This window comes from Dama dama, chromosome 30 (genome assembly GCF_033118175.1).
Source record: "Dama dama isolate Ldn47 chromosome 30, ASM3311817v1, whole genome shotgun sequence".
Taxonomy (NCBI): domain Eukaryota; kingdom Metazoa; phylum Chordata; class Mammalia; order Artiodactyla; family Cervidae; genus Dama; species Dama dama.
In genome coordinates this window covers 15,436,336-15,455,105 of record NC_083710.1, presented here as the reverse complement: position 1 = coordinate 15,455,105, position 18,770 = coordinate 15,436,336, and the positions used below count along the sequence as shown (strand labels likewise).

The 18,770-nt window shown below is 40.8% G+C and overlaps 2 protein-coding genes across 6 annotated transcripts in view; both read left to right on the top strand.

Annotated features, from left to right (window-relative positions):
- The window catches only part of MTRF1 (mitochondrial translation release factor 1), a 55,383-nt gene extending 47,060 nt beyond the window's left edge, over positions 1-8,323 (top strand). For 3 of the 5 annotated variants that reach the window (XM_061133443.1, XM_061133442.1, XM_061133441.1), the window contains 2 exons: positions 1,228-1,326; positions 7,576-8,323. In XM_061133443.1, coding sequence (XP_060989426.1) covers positions 1,228-1,326; positions 7,576-7,689 — 213 coding nt within the window. In that variant the 3' untranslated portion in view covers positions 7,690-8,323. Of the gene's footprint in view, positions 1-1,227; positions 1,327-7,541 lie in introns of all 5 variants that reach the window. The other 2 variants (XM_061133445.1, XM_061133444.1) reach the window with 2 other exon arrangements.
- A 6,767-nt stretch (positions 8,324-15,090) lies between these two features.
- On the top strand, positions 15,091-17,881 carry KBTBD7 (kelch repeat and BTB domain containing 7). Its single transcript, XM_061133080.1, has one exon. The coding sequence runs from the start codon at positions 15,354-15,356 to the stop codon at positions 17,394-17,396; it is 2,043 nt and encodes a 680-aa protein (XP_060989063.1). The 5' UTR covers positions 15,091-15,353; the 3' UTR covers positions 17,397-17,881.
- Positions 17,882-18,770: the final 889 nt, after the last annotated feature.

Below are 18,770 nucleotides of genomic sequence, written 5' to 3'. Positions count from 1 at the left end.
AATTTAGTGTTTCTTATGTTAGGCTTTGGAATCTTTCAACAATTTCCCAGATGCTCAGCCACACTTAAGATCTTGTTTAGTTTCATATTGTTTGCTTTGTAAGTTGTAGGAATGTCTTTTTTTTTTTAATCTTAAAAGGTGAAAGTGATATACTTGTAACTTATATTGTATAGCAACTATGCTTCAATAAATAATAAATAATACAATAAATTGTCAAATTAAAAGTGGAAGTGAGTGAGACAGGGTATTGTGTGCCTTGTATGTGAGGGAGGGAGGGCAGGTGAGCAGACTGGACTACCAATAACCACAGCATAACGTGGACTGGTGTGCCGCGAGGAAGATTCTAAGTGCATGGGGTTTCGAAGGAGGGAGATAACTTATTTTTCATGTTGGGACCAGAAAAGTCGAGACAGTACGAGAGTGCTCGGAAGCACATCCCTTGAGGTGATGTTTTAGCTGAGTTAACAGACTTGCACATAATAATGAAATGGCATAGTAAGGGGTATCTTTGAGGTTCACAAATTTTCAGAAATAATATTGGGAAAGTTGGCCACGTTATGAAGTACATTGAATGCTGAGTTGTGAGTGCTTAGTAGTCAAGGAGCCAAAAAAGGAAATTGACCAAAAAAAAAAAAACCACTGCTTCAGGAAAACTAAGCAGGGCAACTCACTGTAAACAGAGAAGTGGGAGATTAATCAGGACATTTTTACAGGAATATAGTGAAAGTAATGAGCCCTTGAACGATAATAAAAATGGCGAGGGCAGGGTATAATAAAAGACCCTTGAAACCACTAGAACTGGGGACTTAGAGAATGAGATGAGTTGAAGGCCCTTTCAGTGTCTGTATCAAAGCCTGGCAGATAGTCAGCCCCCATGAGATGTTTGTCAAAGACTGTAGGATGTCAAGTTCCCTACTGAGATCAAAAGGAACATTGTGGGGTCATTTACAGAAACCACAAGGAAGAACTGACTGATACAGAAAGATAATTTGGTTTTAAATACTTGGAGTTTGAGGTACCAAAGAAACATTGATTCTTATCCCATAACTAAGCTTTACAAATCTATAGCCTTCAACAGTAAGTTCTGCCCATTCTTTTTCCTGGTCACCTTGTATCTTTGAATTTAGAAAATAATTAAACTGTTAAAGTAGAAAATTTGCAAGCACTTTTTCCATTTTGATAAACATAATGATAAAGTTAAAATATGAATTGCTTTTTATGGCACAGGTGGGAACAAGAGCCCAGTCAGAGAGAATCCGGACATATAATTTCACCCAGGATAGAGTCACTGACCACAGGATAGCGTATGAAGTTCGTAATATTAAGGTAATATTGCTGAGTGTGTTTCATATGCCTTTGATTTTTGAACAAAGTACACTCAAATTCTAGAGTAATCTTTGAAATATTACCATGTAACTGAGATAGTTTGTGTCAGTACCCCAAATCTGCAAACATTTTTCTTAGTTTGCTGATAAGAAATACACTCTTTATGCCAATATGAAAAAGCTGTCTTTTAAATTCAAAATTCTGTTATGCAATCACAGTGTATTAATGGATTTTCAGTATACGTCTATCAGTTTTCTATTGCCGTATAACAAGTAACTGCAAATTTATTGCCTTAAAAGAATGCCTGTTTATCATCTCAGTGACTGTATGTCAGGAATCCAGGAATGACAGAGCTGAGTTCTCTGCTCTAGGTCTCACAAAGCTGAAATCAAGGTGCTGGCCAGCCGGCATGCCTTTCTAGAGCTTGGAGTCCTCTTCCGAGTTCATGTGGTTGCTGGCAGAATTCTATTTCCTTGAGTTGTAGGATTGAAGCCCCATCTTCTTGCTGGTCATCAGCGGTGTGCTGCTCTCAGCTCCCAAAGGCCGCCCACAGCTGCATGCTGTCTGGTTCCCTTCAATGGGCCCTCTCTCACAGAGACTCTTGCAGAAATGGCCTTTTTAAGGGATCGCCTGTTTAGGTCAGCCCCACCTGGAAAAGCATCACTAATTAGTCATCTGATCACTGGAGTGATCATCACTGCAGCTTACGCCTGCTCTTAAGGAAGGGGGTTTTGCAAGATGTAGATGCCAAGGGGCGTCTTAGAATTCTGCCTACAACAATGTGTATTGTTAGATTCAGGTGTTACAATGATGCCTTCAGGGAAAAGACCCTGTCAGTTTGGTTTGAACTTTAACCTAACTAAATCCCAGGTCACCTAGATCATTGACAGTAATCCATTAATGACAAAGGACAGAAAAAAAATGTTTTTTTCTTCCATTGAAGGGGAAAATAAGTTCCCTTAAAGGACTGTGTGGAAAAGGCAGGAGGTAGAAGGTTTTGATCTTTGGCCTTGCTATGGTGTGATACCTCTGGCTTCTTTCACTTGATTCTGTCTCATTTTATACACAGAATTAAAGTCCTGATTTTACAAAAGAAATATCTATGGTTTTAACATATTTAGAAATTTCTGTGTTTCTTATGCCACTTCCTCTGTATTCCCAGCAATTTCAAGCTGTCTTGCATAGGAACATCATAGCCTGTTGAAAAGGAGAAAATATTTACCAACTTCCCTTTCCTCAGGAAACACACAGTAGTAACACCCAAACATGTTTGGCCATATTGTTCTAGTTACAACATAATTTTTCAGTTGTTTTTCTTGCAGTGGTGATGGTTTACCATGAGACAGCTACATTTTTGTGACCAGGAATATATTTTAGAAGGGCACATAGGTGCTCAGCAGTGTACTCAGTCATGAAACAGAGGTTAACTGGCTTTTATAGCTATAAAATATATGACCTTGGCCTAAATACTAATGTTATTACTAACTAAACTATCATGCCAGCCTTAGAAAGAACAAGGACAGTCATATTGGTATGCTCTACTAATCACTAACCAACTTAAAGGCAAAGAAAGAAAATGCTCCATATAGTGAAGGGAAAAGGTTTGAAAATGATATGGAAAAAAAAAAATTTGTTGCAGTAAAACATTAAAATCTGTGGAGAAGGGAACGGCAACCCACTCCAGTATTCTTGCCTGGTGGGCTGCAGTCCATGGGGTCACTACATCCATGACTTAGTGACTAAACTACACAGACTCTTAAGGTAATTTCATTGTTGGTAACCCAATATTAGGATGTTTTCCATATTACTCATTTTTTTTGGCCCCAATTGAGACAGAATCTCATCAAATCCCGACATCTCTCCTAGGGGGAGAATGCCCCAGACCAAGGGGGTGGGCAGGTCTTGAGGTGAGAGCAATTACTACACAGAACTCTCTCTGTGCTCATTCTGATATCGAAGTTAAGAGGCAAGATGATTGGCGGCAGGATTCCTTCTCAGGATCATGTTTGCTCCCACATTAGTTAATATCAGGGCACTTTAATCTGGAGGGTGATACTGTAACTTGATTGAACTACTTCACTTTTAATTACTGATAGCTGTTTTATTTAATACCCTCCCACATACAGTCCTGGGGAACCACTGTAAACCTCTCAGACAACTTATAGCACTACTAGATTTATTTATAGCCCTATAAAGAGAACTGTGAAAGTCACCGTGACTTTCTTTGTGTCCGATTCTTTGCGACGCCATGGACTATACAGTGCATGGACTTCTCCAGGCCAGAATACTGGAGTGGGAAGCCTTGGACTTTGACAGACGTCCTGCTATGTGTTTGAAACAGGAAAGTCAGAGTGTTTCCTGTGTATCAGCCTTCCCAGGTAGCGAAATGGAGGAGCAGGAAAGTCTGCCGTTCGCCACACAAACAGCCACGGACCCGGAGTGGGGGGTGTGTGGGCAGTGAATGGCACACATGTGTGGTTTCCAGCTCTGCTGATGGCAGGGGCTCAGAGGGGCACAGAGGGAAGAGGGGCCTGCCAGATTGAAGGCCAGAAGCAGCTGATGTAAAATTCGGCAGGATCTTCCCTCCCGGAGCCCCTGCTCTGTTAGACCTATTCACTTACAAATAGTCCCTCTTGAGGCTGAAAGATCTGTTGCCTCAGGCAGGCGGAGAGCTTAACCTCCAGGGTCTACACCCATCTCAACCCTGTGGTTTCTCTGCCGCTGATGAAGTGACCTCTTCCTCCCTCTGACTGAAAGCTCACCCGGCATTTTTTGGATTATAGGATTCTTATCTCCTGCCTTGTTACTTTGGGAATTTTTAATTTCTTTGCTTTCGTTTTTAAGAAGTAACCTAAAATTTCCTACAACACTAAATAAAATGGTACTGGTCCTATCCTTCAAAAAGCAAATGAAAATCTGTACCCAGGACAGAGAAGGAAACTAGTCAGACTGAAGGATTTAGGAACTGAAGAGCTGTATTGGTTGTCCCAGAAGTTTGTTTGGTTTTTCGGTAACATCTTATGGAAAAACTCAAACGAACTTCGGGGCCAACCCAACAGATGAGGCAGGAAAAGCAATAAGGGCCTTACCCCCAGGGCAGCTGCCGTAGGGCTGAATGGAGGAGTGGAGAGGAAAGAAAGTGGGCGCCTGAGGGTCTCTGCTCAGCCCTCCTCAGTCATTCTACAGCCAGGCCTCCTCCCTGCTCCGTGCACAAAGCTCCTCATGGAGGGCTCTGTTCTTCCAGGATCATGATCTTGGCCCAAGATAATAATTGGTTTGTTTGGTAAGGAAATCCAGACAAGCCCCAGTCAATGAGCTTCTTCCCAGGATTTTTAAATTAAGGGACAGAAATGCTGCTTCTCTCTTGGTGGATGAAGCTGAAATACGTAAAGCTTACAAGAGGTTAGAAGCCGTATTTCCAGCCATGGCAAGCAGCAGTCTTCAGTGAGGGAACACTGGAAAGCTGTTATATTGATCTTTTAATTTTTTTAATATGCATTTATTTATTTGGCTGTGTCAAGCCTTAGTTGCAGCACACGAGATCTTCTTGTGGGCTTCAGAGCAAGTGGGCTTCAGAGCACATGGGCTTAGTTGCCCTGGGGCATATGGGATCTTAGTCCCCCCACCGGGGATTGAACCCGTGTCCCCTGCTTTGGGACGGGGATTCTTAACCACCGGACCAGCAGGGACGCCCCACAGCTGATGTAGTGAAAGGAGCAAAACTGGGAGATGGGATACAGAGAATCCTGATGGTATTGTTAGTGATGAGGGTTCTTGGCCTTGCTTGACTAATCAATAGAAATTGAATAGCCGCCAGACTAGGAATTCAGGTAAGGCTTCATTCAGGCCCCTGCTGCAGCACGGCTGGGGCAGGAACAAATAACAGGTTCCCTTAGGTACTCTCTTCTGGATGCAGGGATGAGCTTGTTTTTTATGTGGGGTGAGGGTAGGGGTGGCTTAGGTGTTTTGCCCACCCCTTAGGTGGTGTTATGGTGTTATGTACAGTACCAAGCTTTTTTTTTTGCTCCAAGCCCCTCAAAAAATCACAGTTGGGTTTTTTGGTCTCTTTGTATCTTTTGGGTCCAGAATTTGCCCCAGCTGCCCATGCATGCAAGTTATTTTTAGGCCCATTCAGTTTCTTTGTATTTTGTTGGAGAGGTGTGTCCAGTGCTGCAAGCATGCAGCGCTGCAGCAAAGGGTCCCAGCCCCCAGGCCTATCTCAGTATGAATTCCCACATAATTTATACCTGAGGCTTAGCTTCATTCCCAGGGTGGTGGCAGTAGCCTTGTACATTCCTGCCCTTGGGTTTTCTGAAGTCAGCCAGAAATAAGTTTATTAATGAATTCCCTTGTAGATAATTCCCTTGTAGATATATATATATATTTTTTACTTATCTAGAAAGTAAGCTCAGATTACCATGTAATATCTGAGCCACTTCCTGGGGGCTCAGTGGTAAATCACCATGCAAGCAGGAGATACAAGAGATGTGGGTTCGATCCCTGGGCCCAAAGATTCTGTGGGTCAGGAAATGGCAACCCACTCCAGTATTCTTGCCTAAGAAATCCCATGGACGGAGGGGCCTGGAGAGCTACAGTCCATGGGGTCACAGAAGAGTCGGACACGACTTAGCGACTAAACACCACCGCCATCGTGTAATGTATTATTTTGTATTTGTATTCTGTTTCTGAACGTCCCGGTGCAGATGCCTTACACCCGCCCATCTCCTGTCCTGCCTTCCAATCACACTGGGAATTCACTCTTGCCCTGGGTGTCCATTGTACTGTTTCCATACCTCTCTTCATACTCATTCTTTTGACTAAGTGCTCTGTTTGTCTCTATTTGGAGAAATACTATTCTCTTTTTAAGATCTAATTCAAAATGTTCTTCCTTTTTTAAAAAATTTCTTGCCTTGTATTATGCTTATGTGTTACCTAACTCTCCCACTAGATTGTAAGCTTCTGAAAGCTGGAGACTACAGCTCCCTCATCTTTCATCTTTGTATCACTAGCACTCTGGTTAATCCAATTGAACTCTAAATGTGATGTGATTATCAATAAGAGTAATGACCCTTTTAACATAATTTTCAGATGATGAAATCACACTGGCAATAATCATAATAATTTGAGCTTACAGGGCACACTAATTTCATAAGCAATTTTCCAAATTATGTTCAGAATGGTATATAAATCAGTTTTAAAATTTCATCAGGTTTAATTGACATTTTACTCTTTGCTAGTGTTTTGTAGACTACAAAGATGGTAAGGCATATCTTTCCCCCTACAGTTTAATTTGAGAGATAAATGTGTACACTTAATCTGAAATTTAACTTCAAGACTACTCAGGAAAGACTAAATATAAGAGTAGTTCATGCCTACATCTAAACTTAAAATGCTCCGTGTTCCAAATGTCAATATTAAAATATTTCTGTTAAGTGAATGTCTGGATTTTGAGTGTTTCCAAAAGAGGAGGCTCTGCTAAATCACTAATCCCAACAACTCTGTTACACAGAAACTTTGTAACACAAGAAAGGTGCTCATAGTCATTATTTTACTCATTTCTTAGAGAAACTTCAGGGAGGACTGCTGGGAAGTCTTAACTGAAACAATTCCCACCCAGTGGAATTATTTGGAGGTTTAACAGAAGAGGGTTTTTTCCTTCAGCTTTTAATTTTGACAGTTCAAACACACATGTTTAACAGTTAGCTCATATTCGTAGACCTAGATGCAACCTTTGTTGATATTTTGCTATTCTTGCCTTCTCTTCCGCCTCCACTTCCTCTTTCTATGTATACACTTGTGTTGCAGCTGAACCACTAGAAAGCAAGTTGTAGGACTCAAGACACTTGTCCCCCAAATATTTCAGCATAAATATTTTTCAGTTACACAGGATGTCTAGATTTTAAAGCCAATGTGTTCCTAATTTAAGAAAAAACACAACTATTATAAAGCACTTCTGGATTAAATAATTTGAATTTGGAAGATTGGCTAATTTTAAAATGCTAATTTAAACTATTAAGAAAGAGTATAATTCCATTTACTTTTTTAGATTCACTTTTTACATAAAAAGTCAATATTAACTAGGGAATCCTCCCACGTTAGCAATTGTATTCATTACATTGTAGATTAGTAATCTTTTGTTGCTATTAAATAATGACTTTAAAGAAACAAAATACATAAATGCTTAATTCTTTGTTGTGTTTCTCCTTTGTTTCTAGTAATCAAGTTTTCATGGTAACTGTTTTTTACCAGGAATTTTTATGTGGGGAGAAGTGCTTGGATCAGCTAATTCAGAGACTGCTTCAATCAGCGGATGAAGAAGCCATTACTGAATTTTTGGATGAAAACCTTAAATTAGTCAAATAAAGTCTGATTTATAATTTATTATTATAGAAATGAAATGGGCCTACATCAATAAGCAGACTGAAGCAAGGAAGTCTTTATGAAAGTTGATAAAGTGCAGCTAAAAGTACACAATACTCACAAAATATTTTTTTAATGAATCAAGTCATGTTTCTTGACCTAAGAGTTTATTTTAAGTTTCCTGTAAAGTGCAGTCCAACTCTTCATGTAGAACCGAAGTATGCATCGTTGGAAAAAGAAAGTATTGAGAATTGACTATGTGATTTAGAGCAGATCATTTGTTCTCTGTATATACCTTTTTTTTTTTAACCATCTATAAATTAATTTAAATACATTTTAAATCTTCAGGACTTTGCCCATGGTAAAATCTAGTGATATAAACTTACAGACTTCCTTAAAGACAAAGTACCATTATTCATGTCGGTGTTAGGACTTAAACTACTACTTTTAAATAAAAAAACAAATAAAAGTTGTGAAGAATATGAGTCAATAACGGTGAGCACTAGTATACAGACGGTCGCGCCCTGTGAGAGCTGAATGAACTCTGTACTGTGCCAACTACAAGTCAATATTTAAAGCAGACTCTCTGGCTTCCGTTTCTTATTGTTCTGAATAAATGTTCACAAATGTGGTGTAATATGAGTAATTCACTGGGGTCGGTTTTGTGCTGTGACATGTAAAATCTAGTCCTTACCTTACAGAGCTTCCAGCTGAACAGGGAACCAAAATATGTCACCAACCCTAATTCAGAGCGGCACACTGCATTTAGTAATCATTCTTGGGAAGTTTTGAGTGAAAAAGAGAGTGGTTGTTATTTTAGAGAGTTCCTCAGAAAGGAACTATATGCCAGAAAAGACTGGTTAAAATAGAGTTTTAAGACCAATTGAACTATTTGGAAATAAAGATGAGAGGAAAATTTTTTCTGAAATTTTTATTTTGAAAATCAAGTATTCAGAAAAGTTTTACAAATAATTTTAAATTATTTAAATAATTTTAAAGAACTAGTTCAGTGAATGCTATATTGTCTAGTTTCAACTATTGTTAATATCTGTCATATTTGTTTTTTCTCTTTCTCTGATTTACACACATACAGTGGTTGCTGAACTATTTAAAAGTTTGTTTTTTTTTTAATTTATCTTTTGGATGCACTTCACAGCATATGGAATCAGTTCCTCGACCAAGGATCAAACCCAAGTCCCCTGCATTGGCATCATGGAGTCTTAACCACTGGACCACTAGGGAAATCCCTGGACCATTTAAAAGTTAGTTTCTGATCTTATAACACTACTCCTAAATATTTTATCACATCCTAAGAATAAGGGCATTCTCATACAAAATTATAATTCCATTATCACACTGAAAATTGAAAATGTTAGATGCTCAGTCATGTCTAACTCTGCGATTCCATGGACTGAAGCCCACAAGGCTCCTCTGTCCATGGGATTCTCCAGGCAATAATGCAGGAGTGGGTATCCATTCCCTTCTCCAGGGGCTTTTTACAATCTGGGTCTCCTGCATTGCAGGCAGATTCTTTACTCTCTGAGCCATCAGGGAAGCCCAATGTATTATCACACTAAATGTATATTAATAATAATAATTGTATTATATGACCTAATAGCTATTACAAATTAAAATGTCTTCAATTATCCCCCAAATGTTTTTTTTTTTAGTTGTTTTTGTTTGTTTTGTCCAATTCAGGATACAACCAAGATTCACACGTTACATTTGCCAGTATCTCTTTAGATATTTATTGGGGTTTTATTATTTAGATAATTTGATAAAAAATTATCCCCCAATTTTTTCCCCACATGACATGGACCTTTCAAAGAGTCCCACAGGGTTGTTTTGTAGAATAGCCTACATTCTAAATTTGTCTGGCTGGTAACCTTCATTCATCCCCTAAATATTCTACGGGCTTCCCTAGTGGCTCAGCTGGTGAAGAATTCGCCTGCAATGAGGGAGACCTGGGTTCAATCCCTGGGTTGGGAAGATTCCCTGGAGAAGGGAAGGGCTACCCACTCCAGTATTTTGGCCTGGAGAATTTAATGTACTGTAATGTAATATTATGTCTAAAGATGAGTTAAATTCAGATTAAACACGTTTGGTAAGACTACTTCATAGATGATATTGTGATATTGTATCATATCAGGAAGTTCCTGCTGTTAGTGATACTAAGTCTGAAAGCTGGCAGACTCTCCATAGTAATGGAAATGGAGCAAGCTCGTCATGCTTTCTTTAATAGTGAGTATATAACCTGCAGGGTAATACTTTGTCATCATATAAACATTTGATTTCTCATTGTGCAAGGCAGCTTCTGAAATGACCCCAGTGATCCCTGTTCCTGGCATTTCACGCACTTGTGTAATCTTCTCCCCTTGAATGTGGACCAGATTTATTGACTCTTTTCTAACCGGTAGAATACGATGGAAGTGGTGGGATGGTCACTCCTGATACGAGACTGTAGAAAGACTCACTTCTGGCTCTGCTTCTGCCTCTCTCTTGGGTCACTGGTGCTGGTGGCAGCAAGATGCTGTCATTAGCAGCCCTATGGAATGAGCTTCATTGTTTGACAAAACTGAGTCCAGATCAGTCCAACAGTCCTCAACAGCCTGCCAGCTGGCACACGAGTGGGCTTGGAAGTGGGCCTTGTACCCCTAGTTGTGTCCTGAAATGACTGTGGACAGTCTTAACTATGATTTCAGGAGAGCCCTACTCCAGGATGTGACCCTCAGACACGGAGTCAATTATTATGGTTTCTTGGTTTCAGCCACTAATTGTTAGGGTAATTTGTTACACCCAAATATGTAACTGATACACCTAATGACCTTTAATCTCATTGATTTAACCTCAGTGAATGATTCTTGCTTTGCCTGAGACGTCTGTTACATTTAGAGTTACAAAATGGTGATGCTCTCAGACTTTCATTTGTTCTAAATTTATTAGCTGACACTCTTTTTAAATTATTTATTTATTTATTTATTTGGCTTGCGCTGGGTCTTTGTTGCTGAGCAAAGGCTTTCTCTAGTTGCAGTGAATGGGGCGGGGTAGGAGCAGCGGGGCTACTCTTCTTGTGGTGTGCAGGCTTCTCGTTGCAGTGGCTTCTCTCATTGCAGAGCACAGGTTTTAGGCTTGTGGGCTCAGTAGATATGGTGTACGGGCTTAGTTGCCCTATGGCATGTGGGATCTTCTCGGACCAGGGATCAAACCCGTGTCCCCTGCATTGGCAGGAGGATTCTTATCCACTGTACCATCAGGGAAGTCCAGAGACAGATTTTTGTTTTCAGGCATGTTATGTAACAGAGAAACGTTTATTTAAGGAAATGTAAGTATTAAACATCATGTGAAACAAGGCAAAATGAAGATAGTCTACCTTAATGTTTTTCATTAGTCTGCCCTAATGTTTCTCAAACCTTGGTGTTTATACAAATCACTTGGGAAACTTGCCATAAGGCAGATGCTGATTCAGTAGGTTTGGGGCCTATGATTCTGCATTTCCAACAAGCTCCCAGGTGAGGACGGATGATCATGATGGCCCACAGACACCACTTGGAGTAGCAAGGATCTAGGACATCTGTTAGTTAATTAATGAATACTTTCAGTTGTTCTATACTTTATTTTCAGACAATGAGATTCAGTTAAACTCACAATCCTACACTATGCAGATAGACCTTTAGTCCCCCAAACTACAAAGGTAAACTTGACATTTTTAACTGTAAGTAGAAAAATGTTAGGAATGGACCTTTAAGCATCCCCTCCTCCAGGGGATCTTCCTGACCCAGGGAGCGAACCAGTGTCTCCTGCGTCTCTCGCTGGGCCTTTAAGCCAAAGATAAAGCAGGGTTCTTGTAAAACAGTCTGGAAAGCCAAAGTTCATTGTCTCCTATAATCAACACCTTTAAAATAGCAAGGAGTAACAAACTTTATTTAAAAAGTACATTTTGGAACTTACCTGCTGTTTTGGTGGCTAAGACTCCACACTCCTAATGCAAGCGGCTGGGGTTTGAGCGCTGGTCAGGGAATTAGGGGGCTTCTCAGGTGGCTCAGTGGTAAAGACCCGGCCTGCCAACATAGGAGACACCTGTTTGATTCCTGGCGGGGAAGATCCCCCTGGAGGAGGAAATGGCAACGCACTCCAGTATTCTTGCCATGGATAGAGGAACCTGGCAAGCTGCATGCAGTCCATAGGGTTGCAAGGAGTCGGATACGACTGAGCAAGTGTGCACCCACTCATACAAGGAACTGGATCTCACCTCCTGCAACTAAGACCTGGCCCAGCCAAATAAATAAATATTAAAATAAATAAACAAACCTTAGAGATAGTTTGAAATTGAGTCAAAGGACCTAGGATCACCAAACTACTATAAAGAAATTGTTTTTAAAATCATTTGTCTCTAGTGTTGGGGGGCAACAGTGTTTAGGAAACACGCGTTGGCAGGGGTTGAGCTTCTGGGGTGCTGGTAATGTTCTATTTCCGGACCTGAATGGAGGCCACATGGCTGTACTCATTTTGTAATCCTTGTATTTACAATTGGGTTATTTTGGACAGTTGCATTCACCTGTGTAACTACCAGCCTAATCAAGAAGAGAACATTTCCATCACTCCTGAATGTTTCTTTGTGTTCCTTTCCAATCAACCGAGCAATCTGTTACCTCCACCCACTCCCCCAACAGTGGCTGCCTCTTTCATGATTTTGATTCATCAGAACTTATTTTCACTGTTCTGGAACTTCACATAAATGGTCATAGAGCATATACTCCCTGTATATCTAGTTTCTTCTGTTAAAAATTTTTTATATTCAATTTACAATTACAGGTATCAGATTGTTTCTTTTTATTTCTGAGTAGTATTGCACTGTATGAATATACCACAATTTCTTTCTTTCATTCTATTGATGCATATTTGGATTATTCCCAGTTTTGACTATTATGGATAAAGCTTCTATGAACATCCTTGGACAAGTCATTTTTTAAAAAAATAACTTCATTTATTTATTTTTGGCTATGCTGCGTCTTCATGCTGGGTGGGCTTTTCTAGTTTCAGCAAGTGGAAGCTACTCTCTAGTTGCGGTGCTCAGACTTCTCTTGTTGCAGAGCACGGGCTCTCGGGCGCTTGGACTTCAGTAGTTGTGGCTCCTGGGCTCTAGAGCACGGGCTCAGTAGTTGCGGCTCCTGGTCTTAGTTGCTTTGCTGCATGTGCAGGGATCGAACTCATGTCTCCCACATTGGCAGGTGGATTCTTTACCACTGAGCCACCAGGGAACCCCTGCACAAGTCTCTGTAGACATGTTTTAATTTCTCTTGGGCAGATGCATAGGTGTGAAATTGTTGGGCATTTAACATTCAAAGAAACTACTGAACAGGTTTTAAAAGTGGATATATCAATTTATAGTCACAGTATTAATATATGAGGGTTCCAATGGCTCCTTATTATCACCAACATTTAAATTGTTGACCTTTTTAAAAAAATTTTTAATTGAAGGATAATCACCCTACAAACAATGTTTTTGTTGGTTAGTATTGTTGACCTTTATTTTTAATATTATTGATCTTAAGTTTAGTCATTCTAGTGGGTGTGCAATGTTTTCTCATTGTGACTTTAATTTGCATTCATCTGATGATGAACAACATTGCATGTTGAACAGCTTTTCATATGTTTATTGAGTATAATATGTATTACAGATAATTTTTCCTAGTCTCTGACTTGCATTTTTATTTTGTTTTTCACTGCTTTTTGATGGGCAAAGCTGTAATAACATTTTATTTTTACTTATTGAGCACACAGAGTAGTCACATTCAGAGACCTGAAGTAGAACGGTAGTTACCAGGGATTTGGGGGAGGAAGACAGAGACTTTATGAATGGGGACAAAGTTGTAGTTTTGCAAGATATAAACAGTTGGATGGTAGTGATGGTGGCACAACAAGGTGAAATACTTAATGCCAAAGCAATGGAAAATTTAAAATTTGTTAAAATGGTAGCCTTTATGTAAAGTATATTTTATAGACATTAAAAATTGTTTTAATTGCTTTTTTCCCAGCTGGTGTTAGTGCAGGAGGGAAAGCAATCATTGTTACTAATAACTTAATTCTCTCTGGTGTACCTGAAAGACACCCAAGGAAGGTACAGAAGAGATACTGGGGCCCAGAGACCCACTTAGTTTAATGTCTCTATCCTGGAGTGTTTCCATTAGACCCTCATCAGTTAATCAGAAAAGAAAGACAGTTTGACTAAGAGTTATTCTTTTGTGCGTTATTCACCTATTCAGGTACTAATACTAAAGATTTAATTCACTAGGTTATGGTAACACATGGCAGGCAAACTAGCCACAGGAGCAGACTAATTTTTAAATAAAAGTTCTCTAAACTTAACCCCTAACTTAACTTAAAAAAATCTAAGCACTTGATTTTAAATATTTAAATGTTGATCTGTCATATACAAATACTTTTGTACAGCATAAACTACTATATTATTTCAAGGAACATGTAAGCATGTACGAATACCTTGTTTTGAGGATCTTGGGTTTTTGTACAATACGTTTGTTTAAATATTTTAATTTAGAACTCTTCTTTGGAACTTCTTAGTAAAGACAATTATAGAATCTTCAATTGATTTTTGGAAAGGATGCGAAAGAAGAAATATGAGTAACCCTCTTATTAAGAAGTTATGAAAATAATTTTGCTCCCTAGTTGATGAAGTGTTGATTAGGTGAGATGTCAACATATCTGTGAATGTGCCTGATTTGCCCATGTAAGACCATCAGAAATGCTGCTCTCTAGGATCTCATCTTTGTCTAAGATATCCTAGTGGACCTACATATCATTTAGTACTGAAAATACTTTAATACTCTTCAGAACCTTTGAAAAGAAGCAACAGTAAACACTGGAAGTTTTCTGTGTAGAAATTGCTCATGGTTTCGAATAAGTGGATGCCTCATTTTTCATAAGTTCTAAATGAAAAGCCAACAATTACTCAACGTTTGTATTTTAGTCACGGTGTAAGCAATTATTGATCTAATCAACAAGTATTTATTGAAGCATTCTATGTCCTATGAAATTTAGATCATTCCCTTCTCCCAGAATCCTATGAAATACTATTATCCCCAATTTCCAGACTGGGAAAAGTTCTGACAGAAAAGTTACACAACTAATGAATATTAAAAGGGGACTTCCACTCTACACTTCAAACCCACAGCTCTAAACCATCAAATCTGGAATAAACGCTTGCTGATTCTGTTAGTTAAAGCATTAGACCCCCAGAAGCCTCGCGATATTACTGGAACTACTGATCCCAACATGCACAGCGGCTCCTGTGAGGCAGCCTAAGCCGCAGAGTCCGCGGGGTCCCGGCATGCCTCGAGGCGCGAAAGGCAACCTGGGAGCCGTAGTTCTCCTGGGCACCTACCGGTATTGCCAGCGCGGCGGTGGCGGATCGCTTGGTTCCAGTTTGTAGGTCCTGTGAGGGCGAGCTGAGGCGGAGAAAGGGCGTGGAACTGGAACCGGGTGAGTCAGGCACTGTCTACGCGATAAAGGGAGGCGGCACCGCGGCAGAGGGCTGACTTAAATCAGCGCGGCAGTCTTTTCAGGGACGTAGTGGTCTCGGCGTCAGCGAAAAGAGCGAGGAGGCGCCAGAGCCCGGTTCTCGTCCTTCGCTCCCCGCCGCCCGCTCCACCATGCAGTCCCGGGAAGAAGCTCCGCGCTCTCGCCGCCTCGCCAGTCCCCGCGGCGGGAGGCGTCCCAAGAGGATTTCCAAGCCCTCGGTTTCGGCTTTTTTCACGGGCCCGGAGGAGCTGAAGGACACGGGCCATTCTGCAGCCCTGCTGGCCCAGCTCAAGTCCTTCTACGACGCGCGGCTGCTCTGCGATGTGACCATCGAGGTGGTCACCCCCGGCAGCGGGCCCGGCACGGGCCGCCTTTTTTCCTGCAACCGTAACGTGCTGGCGGCCGCGTGTCCCTACTTCAAGAGCATGTTCACCGGCGGCATGTACGAGAGCCATCAGACGAACGTGACCATGCACGACGTGGACGCCGAGTCCTTCGAGGTGCTGGTTGATTACTGCTACACCGGTCGCGTGTCATTAAGTGAGGCCAACGTGCAGCGCCTTTACGCGGCCTCCGACATGCTGCAGCTGGAGTACGTGCGGGAAGCCTGTGCCTCCTTCCTAGCCCGCCGCCTTGATCTGGCCAACTGCACGGCCATCCTCAAGTTCGCTGACGCCTTCGACCATCACAAGCTGCGATCACAGGCCCAGTCGTTTATAGCCCACAACTTCAAGCAGCTCAGCCGTATGGGTTCGATTCGGGAAGAGTCCCTGGCAGATCTGACCCTGGCCCAGCTGCTAGCTGTCCTGCGCCTGGACAGTCTAGACATCGAGAGTGAGCGGACCGTGTGTCACGTGGCGGTGCAGTGGTTGGAGGCGGCTCCCAAGGAGCGGGGTCCCAGCGCTGCAGAAGTCTTCAAGTGTGTGCGCTGGACCCACTTCTCTGACGAAGATCGGGGCTACCTGGAAGAGCTGCTGACCAAGCCCATTGTGAAGAAGTACTGTCTGGACCTTGTTGAAGGGGCCCGGCAGATGCGATACGGTGACACGTTGTGCAAGGCTCTGGTGCCCAAGCCGGAGAGCAGCGGCGGCAGCTCTGTTGTGTCCATAGCAGAAAATCCACCCCAGAGGCTGGGCGTGTGTGCCAAGGAGATGGTGATCTTCTTTGGCCATCCCAGAGACCCCTTCCTGTGCTATGACCCATACTCGGGGGACATTTACACAATGCCATCGCCTTTGACCAGTTTGGCTCACACTAAGACTGTCACCTCTTCAGCTGTCTGTGTCTCTCCAGACCATGACATCTATCTGGCCGCCCAGCCCAGGAAGGACCTCTGGGTGTATAAACCAGCCCAGAATAGTTGGCAGCAACTTGCTGACCGCCTGCTCTGCCGGGAGGGCATGGATGTGGCATACCTCAATGGCTACATCTATATCCTGGGTGGGCGGGACCCCATTACTGGAGTGAAATTAAAGGAAGTGGAGTGCTACAGTGTTCAGAGGAACCAGTGGGCCCTAGTGGCCCCTGTACCACATTCCTTCTATTCCTTTGAACTCATAGTGGTTCAGAACTATCTTTATGCTGTGAACAGTAAGCGCATGCTCTGCTATGATCCTAGCCATAATATGTGGCTGAACTGTGCTTCTCTTAAACGGAGTGACTTTCAGGAAGCCTGTGTCTTCAACGATGAGATCTATTGCATCTGTGACATCCCAGTCATGAAGGTGTATAACCCAGCCAGGGGAGAATGGAGGCGTATTAGTAATATTCCTCTGGACTCGGAGACCCACAACTACCAGATTGTCAATCATGGCCAAAAGTTGCTCCTCATCACTTCTACAACCCCTCAATGGAAAAAGAACCGGGTAACTGTGTATGAATATGATACAAGGGAAGACCAGTGGATTAATATAGGGACTATGTTAGGTCTTCTACAGTTTGACTCTGGCTTTATTTGCCTCTGTGCTCGTGTTTATCCTTCCTGCCTTGAACCTGGTCAGAGTTTCATCACTGAGGAAGATGATGCACGGAGTGAGTCTAGTACTGAATGGGACTTAGATGGGTTCAGTGAACTGGACTCTGAGTCAGGAAGTTCAAGTTCTTTTTCTGATGATGAAGTCTGGGTACAGGTAGCCCCTCAGCGAAATGCACAGGATCAGCAGGGTTCTTTGTAAATATTTTGAAATACTAAGATGTTTCTATTGCTATGAATATATCTTAAAAAGATGTCCTTTCCTTTTCTGGGGAAAAAAGAAAACTTTGATTAGGATTGCAGATTTGGTTTAGAAAGGGTAATGTTTGAATTGCTAATGTGATGTTACAAAATGTAAACAGTCCATGAAATCAGCTTTATAATAATTTACTGTGCTGAAAGTCAAGATTAAAATATGCAAAAAAAAAAAAATGAACCATGTAATTGATTAGAATGCTTGCTGGTTTTTTTCCATGTTCAAGAATTTGTTGCACTAGTGAATAGTTTTCATTAATTACACAGTTTATATTTTGATTATCTAATTTAGTCTTCTGTTCATTCTTAAATTCTGTTTAGTGTTGTGGGGGAAAAGTTAGCTTTTTCATTTTTTTGTAGAAAATTGGACTAGAAATTGTTGGCAGGGTTTCAAAGATTTATATCTTCCTTCTGAATAATGAAAGTAGTAGATTTCCCAAATTCTCACATAGTCAGTTTTTAGTATTCTAAGTATAGTATAGTTTGTTAAAATTTGGTTTGGTTTTCTTCTCTTCTGCAAAGACAAACAATTGGACATATAATTGAGGTTATTAAAGAGTGATTTCATTCTGATAATGGACAGAATGGTCTTAAGCACTCACAAAAAGTAAGAAAAATCAGGATTCCACTGACTTAAAAATTTTTTCCTTTTTATTTTTGGAATATAAAATGTGTATTTGCTAAAATGTGACCATTTTTCTGTCTTAAAAAGCATCCATTCTAGTAGTACCACTATTTAGACCCTTCTAAACCAAAAACAATAGATAACTTGCTGTATTTTTTCATCTGTACCTGATACATGTTTCACTGAATCAGAGGAACAGTTGTTTTTTTCACTGGACGTGGGATTGGGTAATGTAAAGTTTTAATCCATTGGTCATGCCTTGTCTTAAAAAGTTTATATGCTTTCCTACAACATTTTGGCTGTATAGTTTTGGTGTTTGTCTTAGAGATTTCTTTGGCAGGAAGTGATTTTTGTGAGGTGATATGGCTTTGAAGATATGTATAAGCTAAAAACAGTATTTTATTGAGATCAGTAGTAGTTATTGTGTCTATCAACTCTAAAATCAAGTGCCAGAAGAGAACTTTAAAATTTTAAGCTGTGTATAAAATTGTTTTATGTAGCATTGAAATTTTCTGTCAGTTTTGTAAGTCACTGTAAATGACTATCAGCTTGAAGGTATTTTTATATTAAAAGTTGACAAATAACATAAGTGGATGATGACATTTGGGGCCAAAAGTAAGAGTATGTTTCCTCTAAAATACTTCCCTAAGCAGTGGTGTACCTGGTTATTTTATTTATTTGTATCTCTCCTATATT